The 14,616-nt window shown below is 41.1% G+C and overlaps 1 protein-coding gene across 2 annotated transcripts in view; it reads right to left on the bottom strand.

Moving 5' to 3' along the window:
* The window catches only part of LOC137296580 (FYVE, RhoGEF and PH domain-containing protein 1-like), a 77,374-nt gene extending 66,438 nt beyond the window's left edge, over nt 1-10,936 (bottom strand). Inside the window, exons 1-2 of one of the 2 annotated variants that reach the window (XM_067828387.1) lie at nt 10,868-10,936; nt 4,600-4,764 (exon numbers count right to left, since the gene is read on the bottom strand). In XM_067828387.1, coding sequence (XP_067684488.1) covers nt 4,600-4,764; nt 10,868-10,913 — 211 coding nt within the window. In that variant the 5' untranslated portion in view covers nt 10,914-10,936. Of the gene's footprint in view, nt 1-1,474; nt 1,535-4,599; nt 4,765-10,867 lie in introns of those variants that run through there. The other variant, XM_067828391.1, reaches the window with a different exon arrangement.
* Nucleotides 10,937-14,616: the final 3,680 nt, after the last annotated feature.

Below are 14,616 nucleotides of genomic sequence, written 5' to 3'. Positions count from 1 at the left end.
TGCCACACTGTTACAATGTACATCATCTACCTATGGAATGTAACTGTATATTTCTGTGTATGTGTACCTACAATGTTTATGTAGTCTTTAGAGAGCCATTGTTCCTTTGTGGAATGGTATGCAATAAATGTCATATAGTATCTTATTTTATTCAACTGTACAGAAACAAACAGCAACAATGTACAAGAGACAACAGTTAAAGTTGACACATCATCAAACATTGTAACTGCACTTTCACCTTCCCCAGTGTACATTTCCCAGTATTGTCACATTCCTTTTAAACATTACCTAGGAAGGCTGTATCCGTGTATCTGTAACACAATTGTCCGACAGTGTGTTGATATCAGGAAGGAGGATTTCACTAAGATATTCTGTTTCAGTATTATAAATTCATCTACTACAACTGACATGTTTTCTGATAGAATACTGGTGATTTAACAGAAAATCTCATGTTAATGACTTTTCTTATACTGACAGGACTTTATCAAGTAATAGATGGTTACTTTAGGAAATTGAGATAAACTGTCACCAACTATGTGCAATATCAGAATAAAGGTGTTTTCATCTTCAGTTGATAATGATAATTCTCTGCAGTTTTAAGGTGGCTAGGTTTCAATAGACATGAAACTCTTCAACTAGAGGATGTTTGCTTACCATGTTTACTTCTGACATATCTAGGGGGATTTGAATTGCAGAACATCGTATCACCGTATCACTGTGAAAGGTGATATAATGTGGCAGCCCATGTTCTATCTCTACCTAGAACTGCTAAACATGCCACATGGGGTAGGGAAGTTCCAAGGGAACAAAGACCGTCAAGACAAACTGAAGTATTCTGTAAAACATTTCTCTCTCTTCATACCATTTTGTTTTGTAAATCTAATTATTTTCATGTGTTCCATATGTAATATTTGCACAGTTAGAATTCAGATCCACAAAAGGAGTGAATGAATTTCGGTACACATGTAAGACACTGAAGTCGCAAACAATAGTGTTTGAGGTAATTATTTATGTATAGGTCATTCAGTTTCTCGTAAAGGCCAAGACAATAACCCATGTTAGGTAACTGAAATACTGAAGAAAGCATTTCTTACTGACAAGCTACAAACTATTTCATCTCATCAAAATGTATGTATATATTTTTGAGAGCACACCTCTCAACATCAAAGTGTGTAAAATACTAACTACTGAAGACAAATGACTCACACTGCTCACCCCCCAGGCAATTTCCATACTTGAGACATCAGGAAGAGGTCTCTATCTCACAAAACATCAATTTGTCACTTTACTCTAAACATACTTCTTCCTAAATTACCAGAGAAACAGCAAGATTGTGCTGGAGAATTTTAGCATCTGAGTGTGGAAATATAAGAGTTTCTTAAAATGGATCAAACATGGCATGGCTTTGACTGTCAATGAGATTTTTATAGAAATGAAGACAGATTTGCTACAGAGAACTTGTATGTTCACCCACCTACATGCAGCTCCTCGATCAGCGTGAGCTGGCACAAGTTTGAAAAGTGTCATCACAGATTGTCAGTGTTTCCGACGCAAAGGAACATCATCCTACTTGTCAATGAGGAAATGAAAAGTATATTTCCCAACCGCACTGATGAATCACAAACAGTCAGCCAAAGTGGGTCCACCGGAACAGGAGACACAAGATTCCACCATCCACGACCACATATGCTGATCCAACTCAACTACCTGCAGGACAACCAACTCCAACTACAGGTCTATAACAGAAACAAGTGACCCCCTGGCCGTGCTTCTATCAGCCAATACAGGCAGGTCGTGAGGGGGGCAAATGGACAAACATTGGGATGGTCCATGTGGCATGGAGATGGAGATGGAGAGAGATTGATGACCTTGACTTGTTGAGCCAAGCTGTGGTGACAGCAATTTACTTGGTCCTGCAATGTCTGCTTACACCTACAATAGGGGCCATCTCAACAAATATGGAGGTTGTTTTCATTGCAGGCACTTTGACAGAATGAGAGAGAGGGGCTATCTTTGACTCAACTTCATTGTCAAAGGCTTCCATTACTAAGTTTAAGTTCAGATTAACTCATTTAGAGAGAAAGCACTGATCATGACTGATATCTATTGTAATTGTTTTTAAAGTTTGTCTGCTTTTTTTTGTTTTCTTTTTAAGTGTTTTTATTTCCCAAAGTACATTCCCAAAATGATTTCAAATGATGTACAGAGAAATCATTTCTGTTGTGCAAAGTGCTTTTGTTTGTCATGTTCAGAGGCTTACATCAGTTCTTGGTGTCCCCATAATGTCAGTGCAGCAGTGCAGTGTTCAAGCAGTGGACCATTCAACCCTTCTGGTTAAACTTCTGACAGCATGAAATTGTCTGACTGTGTCAGAATCACCTATCTTAAATTCATTCATGTGAAATACCTTGACTTCATTAACCAAGTTAAACAAATTTCTGTGTAATCCCTTCCAGGAAGGTGAGAACTGGAAAAAAAATATTACCCACTGCCACGATATTAAATATTCAGTCACAAGGCAGACGCCATTTTGTTAACATGTCACATAGTTGATAGTGATCTTCCACAAAAAATTAAAATGAGATTTACATTTAACATATATACATATAACATGGCGGTAAGATAAATAGGTTGTATGTTTCTCCCTCGGGTAATACAGTCTGATGTACACCTCTATGTAGCAGTGTTATTCCTTGCCTACTGGAGTGGCAGAACTCTCGAGAGAAGCATCCAATCTATAATGTATACATGTTTCAATATATCGCATGTTAAACGTTGGAAGACCCACTTATGAACAAAGATCCTTGTTTGATTCCCCATATGGGCACAATATGAGAAACCCATTTCTAGTGTCTCGTGCCGTGATATTCCTGTAAAAGGTGTACTATTGCTACAGCTAGCATGAAAACAAACTCACTCACTAGGAACAAAGTAAGGACCAGGGTTCCTATCAAAAGTCTGCCTGGTCTCTACAATGTGCAGCATGCAGTATTTCTAAAACAGATTACCATTATACTGGAATATATCAAGCAGTCGACCTTAAATGTCCACATGAGGATTAATTGATTCGTGTTAAGGAAAGTTATGTCATCAGATAACTTTCCCTAACACTAATCAATCTATCAGTCCTGAGGTGGACATGCAAGAGATATGCAGGAGACCTTGTGAGCAGCAGATATAGATAAAGCATGTATACATAAAGCATTGTCACGTGTCGGCAGATACATGTAGAACAATGCTGATATGAACACAGCTGATAAGTGCTATTTCCTTCCTTGTAAGAGAACTAAGGAGATGTTTGAATGGTACACAGCTGATTACAGTTTGACCTGTGCATGAAGTGGACACACACATCTACCAGCATAAGACCATTTCTGGTCACAAATATTTTATAAGGTATCAGTCAAACACTGAAAGAATCCCTCAAGTATTAGTCAAACACTGAATGAATCACCCAGTGATCAGTCAGTCATTGAAAAGATCCTCCAAATATCAATCAAACATTGAAATAATTTCCTAGTAATCAGTCAAACACTGAAAGATTCCTTCAGGTATCAGTCAAACATTGAAAGATTCCTCCAGATATTAGTCAATCACACAGAATACCCCAGGTATCAAACACTGAAAGAATCCTCAAGATATCAGTCAGTCATAGAAAGAATCCCCACAAGGATCGGTCTAAACTTAAGGCAATGCCCAGGGATCAGTCAAACATAAAATGAATCCCATGAGAGATCAAACATGAAGGGGGATTCAACAGGGAACAGTCACACACTGAAGGAATCTCCACTGATCAATCCTTGAAGAAATCTCTAAAACCCTGAAAGGAATCTCTAAGGATCAGTCAACTCTGAAAGAAACCCTCAGGGATCAGCCAGCTCTGAGAGTATCTGGAATAAGTCAACCCTGAAAGGAATCCCCAGTGATCAGTCAAACACTGATAGAACTCCTAGAGGGTCAGTCAGTCTGTGGAAGAACCCCCACAAGTATCAGTCAAACATTGATTTAACCCCATGGGTCTTAGACAAATATTAAAGTCTAAATGGGTAGCCACATCAACACATATAGCTTTATTTACTATCCTGTATTATCTAATATGATTTCCAGTCTGGTGACCAGACCTTGTAACAAGTGACATGCCCCATGTCATGTTGTGACATTATCTGTGTTAAATCAGGGTAGATCTAATTCTTGACAGACAGACTGACATACAGCTCAAATGCAGATCAGATACACATTGTGAGGACTCAATTAATGAAACTTAACTTGCTGTGACAATCAGTTGGCGAATCCCAAAACGCAAGTCGTTATCATTCATAATTACAGCAGCCAGTGGAGTGGCTATGATATTGCCCTTGACAAATCAATGTATTCCAGTCATTAATGATCCTGTCATTGAATCACCCTGGCACTATCATGACTATGTCGACCCAACAAGGCAGATGCGAAACAGGTCCACTTATCCGACACCCCACCCACCCAAACATGCATCTGTAATTGAAATATATGTCACCTGCTGACACAGGTAGATTTCTTGCCCTAGACTACTACGATAGCATATGTTCAATCTGAAGAAAATATGTTTACATGTGTACTCACATCTTAGTTTGGAGCCGAGAGACAACAGTTCGGGAATTGACCTTGACCTCCCACCGCTGTTGTGCTTGCCCTTTGAACTTGAGGATGATGACTTTCCAAAGTATGCCTCATCAAACGTCTGCAGTTCCTTTGGAGACGCCGGTAATGGAAACCCATCAGTGTCCCCTGGAATAAACACGTATTTGTAAACTCGGTCATCTGAACTCAAGGGAACTGATGTAGGTGGATTAATGTAACCGAAAACTTTTCAGAAAACTCCCATCGTTTCACTCAGAACGCGTTCGACTCTGCGTACGAGGCACCATCAACTTTGATGCCGTATAGCTGATCAGATCGGGATGACATAGTTTACGTCCACAGACGATGAATGGACATATGCAGTGGTCTGGGAATTCCCCACTTGCTCCTCGCTTGAGTAAGTTCAAACTCAGCAATAGTTCCGATGCTTCATGTTCTTTACGTGAATAAGAATGCAGACGAACTTGCCCTCAGTACTGACGAGTTACCAAGTTTGAAGTCATAAGTATAAGACAAATGGCGCTGCACATGAAACTGAATCCACCGAAACATAATACAGTTCGTAAAACTAAACTCATTGTATGTCCAGTTGTATGTAGGTCACGTGAACATGTTTCAAGAGCGACATATGTACACATTGGGTACAACATTGAACATATCGAAGTCAATAAGTCTCTGGGGTGTATTTGCAAATGATCAGGGGCGATTTATTCGTCCATACGCTGTGGGGTATTTGATCTTGAGCCTGACACATTTGGTCTTACCAGATAAATTCACAAAAGTCACCCACCTACACCGTGGATCAGAGTATGCCAATGTAACACGTATCCTCGAAGTGTGGCAACAACAGACTTCACCCGACAACACTCCGTTCTAAAAAAGGCCAAAAGTTTCTAAAAGTACGCCGTGTTTATCCACAAAGTCCATCAATGAACATCAAAATGTGACACCCACATTCACAACATACGGCCGCCCGCCATGCCGTGGAGGTACCAGCCCTCGCCACTAGTGAATGAATGGCTTCCTAAGATGCGAGACCCAGGTCCTGGGGGCAGAAACGTGAGACTTTGTGACATAACCATCTAGGTGCAAACACGACCTAGGATTACCCCGCTAATACGCTTTGGTATGTCACAAGCCCTACACCATGGCGCAGTGGACGATAGATCTGCAACATGTAACATCTGCAGATGCGTCGTCGACATACCGGACAGGATTTGGCAAATTACTGGATAATGTTTATTTCAGAGCTTAAGAGAGTGGGAGGGTGAATAAGCACAACATGCATTTTGTTATCAGAGAATGGAGTCAGAGAGTTTTTCCCCTTTGAAGTCGCAGTACAGCGACAAAATGAAGTAATGGATCCGTGAAATCAGTGCTCTATATAACTTGTTAATGCTTTAACAATGGGCAATGTTATGCCTTGAAAGGTGAAGTCGCGTTTATTATATCTGGCCTAGAGGAACACATTACAAGTGTTTCATCTCATCACGAGTGAATAGAAGAAGAATCTTTGAGTCAAATGCAATATATAGGGATGCAAGAAACCACCGAACTGCCAAGTTCTAATCTTACAAGTTGCACCTAAATGGCTTAGCACGTCGAAATGTCTGTGCAACTGTCACAAAGATGTGCATCATCAATAGTATTTGTCATTAGCTGATATCGCAAGCCGCGTCCATGTGTACAGCTTTGGTCCCACAGTTATGTATGTATAAACGCTCAAAGACTGTCTGATTTTGAGTTGCCACATGTGTTGCAAGAGACATACTCATTGGAAAAGTGGACTGGGTTATGGGCAACAAAGTTCGCACCTTGCAATAATTTTGAGGCAGAAAGATTTTAATGAATCAGACTTCCTCTAAATCATAATCCAAACAGCCTATTTCAGTCAATGTCAAGGTTTGAGAAGGTATTAGAAGTAATCCGCTTGCAATGAACTGGCCTCGGGCACAAGACCCGATACAGTATACGAAAGGTTTACTACGTCTCGTCAGGTCCTTACATTCAACAAATACGTTCAACAATTACGTGTAACAATTACGTTAAAGACGTCGGTGATATTTACTTCATCAAGGTGATTCCATTCCCTACATGTAAGCTGGTCCGCTCGTTTGAATAATAATTGTAAATAGAGCATTTAAACATTTGCTGACAAAATTAACTTGCGTTATTTTATCACAATGTCCTAAACAATCTTTGCTCCAAACGCTCTATTGTTGCCGCTGGGCTGTTTCTGTAGGTTATTGATTACAGCGGTCGTCTGCTCTTACACTCCTCCTCTACGTGCAGGCTGTCGCGACAGCACTACCTGCATCTGCTGCAGCTCATCTCGAACCAGACCAGCGGTCACTTCGGCTGCTGATGCTGCGATGATGGGAGAGACGGGACTATGTCAACTGAGTTTGGAAAATCGCCTTGTCAGAACAGCCCTTTCCACTCTAACAAACCTCATGGCTTTGAAAATATTGGGGCCGCCCGCCTCCTGTGATAATGTGCAGGAAACGTCCACTGGCGAAACCTTTATCACGCTTATGGTGTGCACTTGAGAACTCCAATTTAACATAGACTAACCTCTCGTACAGAACAGAGTCAATTCAACAAATGTTGTCTGTCTCAAGTATAGGTCGCTCTGAGAGGCAGGCAAATATAATGAAACCCGCTTTGACTACACGCCGGCTGCTTGTTGTATGTTGCATCAAGTACTGGTCAGTTTAATGAGGACGCGAATAACAACTGCATCAATGAGAGTCTTGAAGCAGGAAACAGCGTTACCACTATCCCCAACCACACATTAGAATAGATTTGTTCATATAGTAATGAATAAAATGGAAGTGGATATTCTAAACAAGGGTCCCGTAAAGCCTTCAGTAGAGATAGCACAGAGGTCGCTATGCGTCATCAGATTAAAATGATTACACGTGAAATAATACAAAGGCACCTTCCCTAGAAGGAAACAATTTATGGGACCTATTCAGTCTGATACAACTTCACTACTCGTCATTAAAATATCTACGAAAAGCAAGAATCATTCATGGCATCATATTTCGAATTCGTCTTTTCTATGTATCTCTGTGACAAGCATGCAAGCTTTCATTACTATTTCTTTATATGCACTCAACCGGGGCCATAACTCTGTAAAAATAATTTAAGACGTTAAAAAGCTCACCAGTGACCAGTAAATATTATTGTCTGAATTGTGACTCTACAACTTACATAGTTGTTAATATGTCCCCAGTATTTTTCAAATTAGAAATGGAGGTACGAGCTTCATTCCCGTATCTCCCCGCTCTCCCCCCTCACCTGGCGGAGGATGTATAGCTATAAAATAAATCGGAGGTGTTGTCAGTGATGTAGACTAACAGCTAGTCTCTGAAATGAAGATATTTTACTGAAAAAACGTCCATAGTGAAAAAAAAAAATAATATAATGAAATGGAGCCCTGAGACTTTCCTCATTTTCAGAAGCTATGGAAATCTAGACTTGCCACATTTTCTAGACTTGCGTGGGCTTTCTTGGATATTTATACTTCAGGGTCTGTACGACAGACTATCAGTGATGCACTGAGCTAGTGAGTCCGGTGATACACACGCCTTAGTTTCATACGAGCATTTCGCGACAGGAAACATCAGAAATGGACTTCACACACTGTACCCTTGAACAGAATCGAACCTAAGTGTTCGGCTGACGTGTGAACTTCTAAATTTTACAATGCAGTCCCATCGCCTTACCTTGTCAGTTAGCTATAATATAATAAACACACGCAAATGTTGGCATAAACATGGCAACAGCTGGCTAAATCTCGAGATGTTACACCATAAATAACAAGCACGTCCGGCAACGTGGATAGACGGAGTTGCTTCCCTTGACCATACTACCAGTCCTGTCTGGTCGAGGAAGAACGGCCAACAGGAAGACATTTGAAATGTCTACCCTGTCGTACTAACAACGAAACGTGGCAGTGTTTGGCCCGGCATCTCAACTTACTGTAAGGCGATAAACATGAAAGCAAACACGAATTATGAATTGAATGTTACACTGATGTATCGTTGGAGGAAACTTTGGTCTTAGCCAAATGGAGTCAACCGTCACTCCATCGTCTGTGGATTGTCCACTCTTGACATAATAGTTGGAGATTTACGATGAATTGCTGAATTTCGCTACACAAATGTGCCCCCGACCCTGCACAAGTCAACAAATGGTCGGAAGAAAGTGAAAACTTAAAGAAAAGATATTTTAGTTATGGGGAGGTGAAAATGTGCCATTATCTTGTGAAATCAAAAAAATCCTACAAACCATTATCAGTGGCATTTGGCGAGAACTTCCCTTGTGATTTCGTTCTCCTCACTCGGAAACACATAGTGAGGCTGACTAGATGTATGGATTACAAGTATTGATGACTTTATAATTCCAGTGTCACTGCCAACTTCATAACCCGGTTTTTAAACATATTCCAACAGGCAGTAGAGGCGATCACATACACCTGACATGAACGGTTATTGTGATATCATCGGTGAAATATCTGAATTTGTCAGGTCAAATATATTCAGTTTCCGCCAAGATTTGGAAGCAACGACAACACGATACAGGGAAGATGTCCGTCCAACCAGACGTGATATCAGACATCCAACTCCAGACTTAACGTGGTCTGAAGGTTAGTACCAGTTCGAGCAGACGTTCCTCAAGGTGATTTAGTCCGTGTGGCTGCAGGTGGTCGGACGTTCGATTCCTAGGCAGTCCTCTTGAGAGTATGTTAGCGTTGCCCAACAGTGTCTGGCTTCAGACTCATAATAAACTGACTTCAACGTGCATTGCCAAGGAAGATGCAGACGTAAACATTCCTCCGAATCTGAAGTTACGTATTCAGAAGAAAAGATTCGACACATTGCGTATCCTGTCGTGAATTACAAAATACCCGCCATGTTTATTCTTCTGATCCAGACATATAAATCGTCTTTCAATGTGGCGCCTAGTGTCAAGTGTGGTGCTACATCCGCCTCAGACTATGTCCAAGTAAGACGTCTTCAAGTGTATTACAACATTATTACACTCTGTTCCTGCTTCCCGAGAAAGGTGTTCCTGGGTGTACTCATCTCAAATAATGCACGTTTCCATTGATCATTAACTCCCACAAGAATACCTTCCTGATTCATGGTTTATGACCTGTACGCCACGTTTTCCTTGACGCAGATAATCTTCCATTATTCTTTGTCCAACTGTTCTGCGATTCAGACAGTGAAGTCAAACAACTTGCTCATACCTGACAAGCGATTGGCCTGTTTTGTTAATATACAATCCATCAGCTGTATCGTGTGAGATGCAATTTTCATCACTCGTGTCCGCCCTCCAAGATTACTTCATGACCTCCAGTTGTGGATATCACAACATACTTGATGAAGTTTATACGACGCCGCACTTTGAAAACACCCTGTGTCTAATACGTGTCTAATACGTCTAATTCATATCCTTGTGTTTTACATTTCCCAGTTTAACTGACACAGGACGAGTTTCATTCCAACTCACCTTTCTAAAACTATTGACAACTCGTTAGCTTTTACGTTGTCACTGGGTTCAACTAACGATTACCACATTCTTTCGCCATGGCCCTAAACATTAAGTGAAAACGTTACGTCCAAAGCACCTATATTCATGGCTTCAGTCAAGACTGTATGAGTGCCAGAGTTGACAGGCTGCTGGTAATGGCGCCCGTGCCCCGTCACACCTAGCTTTATTACCCCATAAAGAGGAATAATGTAACAAATTAAAGTAATAGTAGCGAGTTAGCTTAATTGTTTACTTGAAAAGTGTTCGCCTCTGCGCCATAGGTGTGTATGTAAAGCTGTAGTTCCTAGAAATAATGTTGCAGATAACAAAGTGTAATATAGAAGATGCAGTTTCGGCTGGTTTGTTTGTTTGTTCGTTTCTTTGAGTGTATAAATTGGATATCCACTATTGATGAAAGCGAAAATATTCATTTTCACTTTAAAGGTTAATATAGTTTTAGTGAGTTTGAAGTTCTGTTGGTGTTTAACTACGCACTCAGCTTGGTTCCGACTAGAAGGCATTTAGAAGTTGTTATATATCACCAAGATCTTGTATGGACAAATCTTCTTTTAAAGAAGACTTATCCATAAAAGATCTTGGTCAAACGTCTAGTTCCTCTGATACCTAGAATTTCGATCTGATTCATGACCACTGCCTTCAACAAAAACCTCGGAATCAACAGACTGTCGACAAGGGTTATACTTACTGGATGGTGGATGGCTAAAAAACTCCGACCTTAACCTCTGTATCATTGCGGCATGGTCACTTGGTCGCGCGGGTCCAGCAGCATCTGTCTGCCCAGACGCCAGTAGTGTAAAGGTCTGCACTGGCGTCATGACAACATATTTCCGTGACATCCAACAAATGTCTTTATCTGAACATGTCTGACGTTCTCATCTGTAGAGTGCGTCTACATCTTGGCCTGTCCGGGATCTCTCAACTCCACCACATTCCGACCACCTTTACAGGTGTACTGTTTCCTGACTGTTGATTTAGGAGACGTCGGTGTAGACTGGTCAGCAAACTTGTTCACGTCAAGGCCACAGCAAACTGGGATACCTTCTTCATCACATAAACTACACCGTCTTGTACCATTATTGAAACATGGAAGAAACTTGTGTCCATATTAGTCCAACCTTATCCGTGTATGTCTGATTTCCTCTTTTTATCAAAACAACGGGTTTTGGTCCGCCAGCACACACCCGCCGAAGTTTCAGATCGCTCCTGCTGCTGCAATTCCGCAACGTCACCGACCACTACCTGCACACTGCTGGCTGCTACCTTGTGGAACCCTGAGGATGAAGACAGACACTGAAAGTATTCTGACATCTCAGTCCAGGAGCTACCCCAAGTTATCTAGTTGCTTGAAGGATCGCTCGGCATCGTCTCTGGACCACAAATATGTCTACATCATCTCGGGACAGTTCACAGGTCGTAATTAATGAGAGATGTCGTCTGCTCGACACACCGTGCGTTACGCCTGTGATTACACTCCAGGGGATGAAGAAAGACTCTTCTCCTCCAGCATTTAAATGGCTGAATTCAAACTAAAGAGCCCAAGTGTGTCTACTTTGAACGTAGTGTACGTCGGTGTGAAGATGAGGCATAAATACCGTTAATGTCAGAATTCAGCAAACACCTTGACATTCGGGATTTAGGATGGCCCAGTGTGTGGGCACTGATTTAAACAAATCGCTGGTTATGTTAAAGGTCCACCTATATGCTCGCCAAACTGACCACCACAAGACATAATAACAGCTGGTACCGTTTTAAGTAGGATTACGACTGGATTTATATAGGCTGGCCTGATACATAATCTTTGGGGCCTCAGATATGTCAGGGCGATGAGTGAGTGAGTACTGTTTTGCACCGATTTTACAAAGATCACGGCGTGGACTACATAAATGAGTTTCACACATTGTACGTCGCATTGAAGACACGAGTCTTCAGTGTGACGAGGGAACGCTTTCAATATAAGCTACCCCTCTGCTGTATAAACTCACATCCCTGCCATGTATATATTTCTCCCAGTGCATATGATTTGTATCATTTGCTTGATACCAGTGTTAAATCTACACCGAAATGTCGCATCCATTGCAAGAAAGAAGTTGTCTGTCCATAAAAGTCTTCATCCTCATCATGCCAACTCCTGTAATGCCGCTTGAAAAAGTTACTCAATTTCCGATGGTGAAGAATATTGCACAGCTACCTGGCACTGTGTCCAGATTTAGTCACGTTATCAATATTTTTCCGCCCAAACTGAGTCTACATATTTTGTTATGTGTACCCGTTGTGTTTGTATTTGAGAACCAAAGGCAACACAGTTGCTTGAATTCATTAGATATTACAAGCAAATTACTCGAGGAAGAAATAAAATGTTTACTTTTCGTTTCTTCGTACACTCTGACTTCACTTCAAACATACAACCTTCAGTGAAATAATTATACCTAGGCTTCATTACCTATCGCCGGAATGCTGTAGACTAGTTACAGTTTCTGTGGAGCGTAAGGGCCATAAGTCGTAAAACCATCTCCGCCTCCTTACAAACAGGTAATTCCACAATCAGGTAAGTAGAAACGCACCTCAGTCTGAACTTTCGAGTGAAAGCCGGGCTGTGTGTTACACGCTTGTATTCCCCTGGCTAATCAATACGGTATTAACACTCCCCGTCGGTTCTCTTACAACCCTGTACTTATCTGCGCCAATCTCCGCTGGCTCTCAAGAATGTATCGGTAACAAGGAATTGTAAACTATACGCTTGTTAGTAAGCTGCAGTTCAGAGACGGCTACAAGAGGTTTGTGCAGGCAGAGGCAGGATATACTGGGAGCTGTGTGCACCCGGTGGGAGTAACTGAAGCTCTGTAATCATAGAGACGCACGACTAACATCAAACCGATTTCAGCTTTACACTACGCCATACCTTAAATTAACCGTGCTGTTAAGTTTAAGTAATGAAGCAATGAAGAAGACTTGTAACTTCATGCTTCCATTACACATTAAGCTCATACACATGGAGGCAGCATGAACCAAACTCACTCACTCACTCGAGTTTACAAGTACTAGGCAGAGCTACGTCTACTAAGTGATCTAGAAGCCCATGGTCGTGGTTCTGGTCATAGACTAAAGCTTATTCTCTGAATATATATAGTTTTGATAGTAACAAACAAATCCATTTGAATTTAAAAGGTGACCCAGTCAGGTGGGAAATTCATAATCTGAAGAAATCTCAAGTTGCTTCTTTTAAAAGGGCTTTAGAATGCACTGAGGGATAGGCAGTAGGGAAAATAACTGTGGTTCAGACAGCTATTTGTAAATCCTACAACCGCTATTATTACAGGTATAAGTTTAGAGGTTGCCTTGATACAGTTTCGATGACATGTCTTGGTATACTGACATTTAAGTTCACAGGTCTACATGGATACGTGACACCTCGAGGTTAACCGAAAGGATCTGTCTCTACAAAGAAAGTCTTCATCCGAGAAGGTGATAATCTTCACTTCCTGGACCACTCGCTTATATAAAGATAACAACAGTGACATGATCGGCAAGACAAGAGGCACTCAAGTGTGTGGCAAGAGTCGCTGAGTCAGTGTGTTGGCTTTAACAGTTTGGAACGCACTTCGGTGTGATAGGGACAGCCGTCTAGTAGGGGAAAGGTGCTTATTTACAGTTCATGAGATATTATATCTATTACATGGTCTCTAATGGATCAAAGTCGGAGAGATGAGGTAACAATAACTATAATGATAATATATTTTAGCAGAAGGAAGTAGGTCACGAGCAATTTGCTGATTGTTCTGATGCAGATAAAAAGGAAAGTGTTTCACAATCAGCGCCTAGACATTCACGTACAACACAGTTTTAAACATACAAATGATCCCCAATATCTTAAGGGAAAAAAGATATATACAGGATTCAATGTCTATTTAGGACTTTTTAAGAAGAAATCGTAATGATAATTAATGAATGAATGTTGCAGCCTGCTGCCGAGTAGCATGTAAGCTATGTAACGGAAGTGCGTGAAACACAATAAAACGTGACCGACTGCATGAGCACAGCACAGGCTATCAGTCGATGCTCGAAGACACGAACACTTTGATTCAACTTTGTAAACAACCACTCCGTCCTAGTCGAGTCTTAAGACAAGCAATGGTGGCAGTAGAGGTAAAGTAACGGAACTTATATAAAGGTATGGTGGATTAAAGCGATTTCAGAGGTTGTGAAAACATGAAGAAACATATAAATTGTCCACCGTGAAAACAAATCAGAGTGACATGCTTCACGTCGTAAAGAGGAAATTATGATTTTATGGCGGTTCAGACAGCTTCGTCGACACTTCCACGGCTTGCGTGCAGCGCTCACTACATAGCTTATGTAGTGTGGCAAAGCGTACCAACATATCGCCCTACACATATTATCTGGAAAGGATCTGTTTTACTCTGATGTCCAATATAT

Source organism: Haliotis asinina, chromosome 9, assembly GCF_037392515.1.
Source record: "Haliotis asinina isolate JCU_RB_2024 chromosome 9, JCU_Hal_asi_v2, whole genome shotgun sequence".
Taxonomy (NCBI): domain Eukaryota; kingdom Metazoa; phylum Mollusca; class Gastropoda; order Lepetellida; family Haliotidae; genus Haliotis; species Haliotis asinina.
The sequence above is the reverse complement of the archived record's forward strand: the minus strand, read 5'-3'. Positions and strand labels throughout refer to the sequence as shown.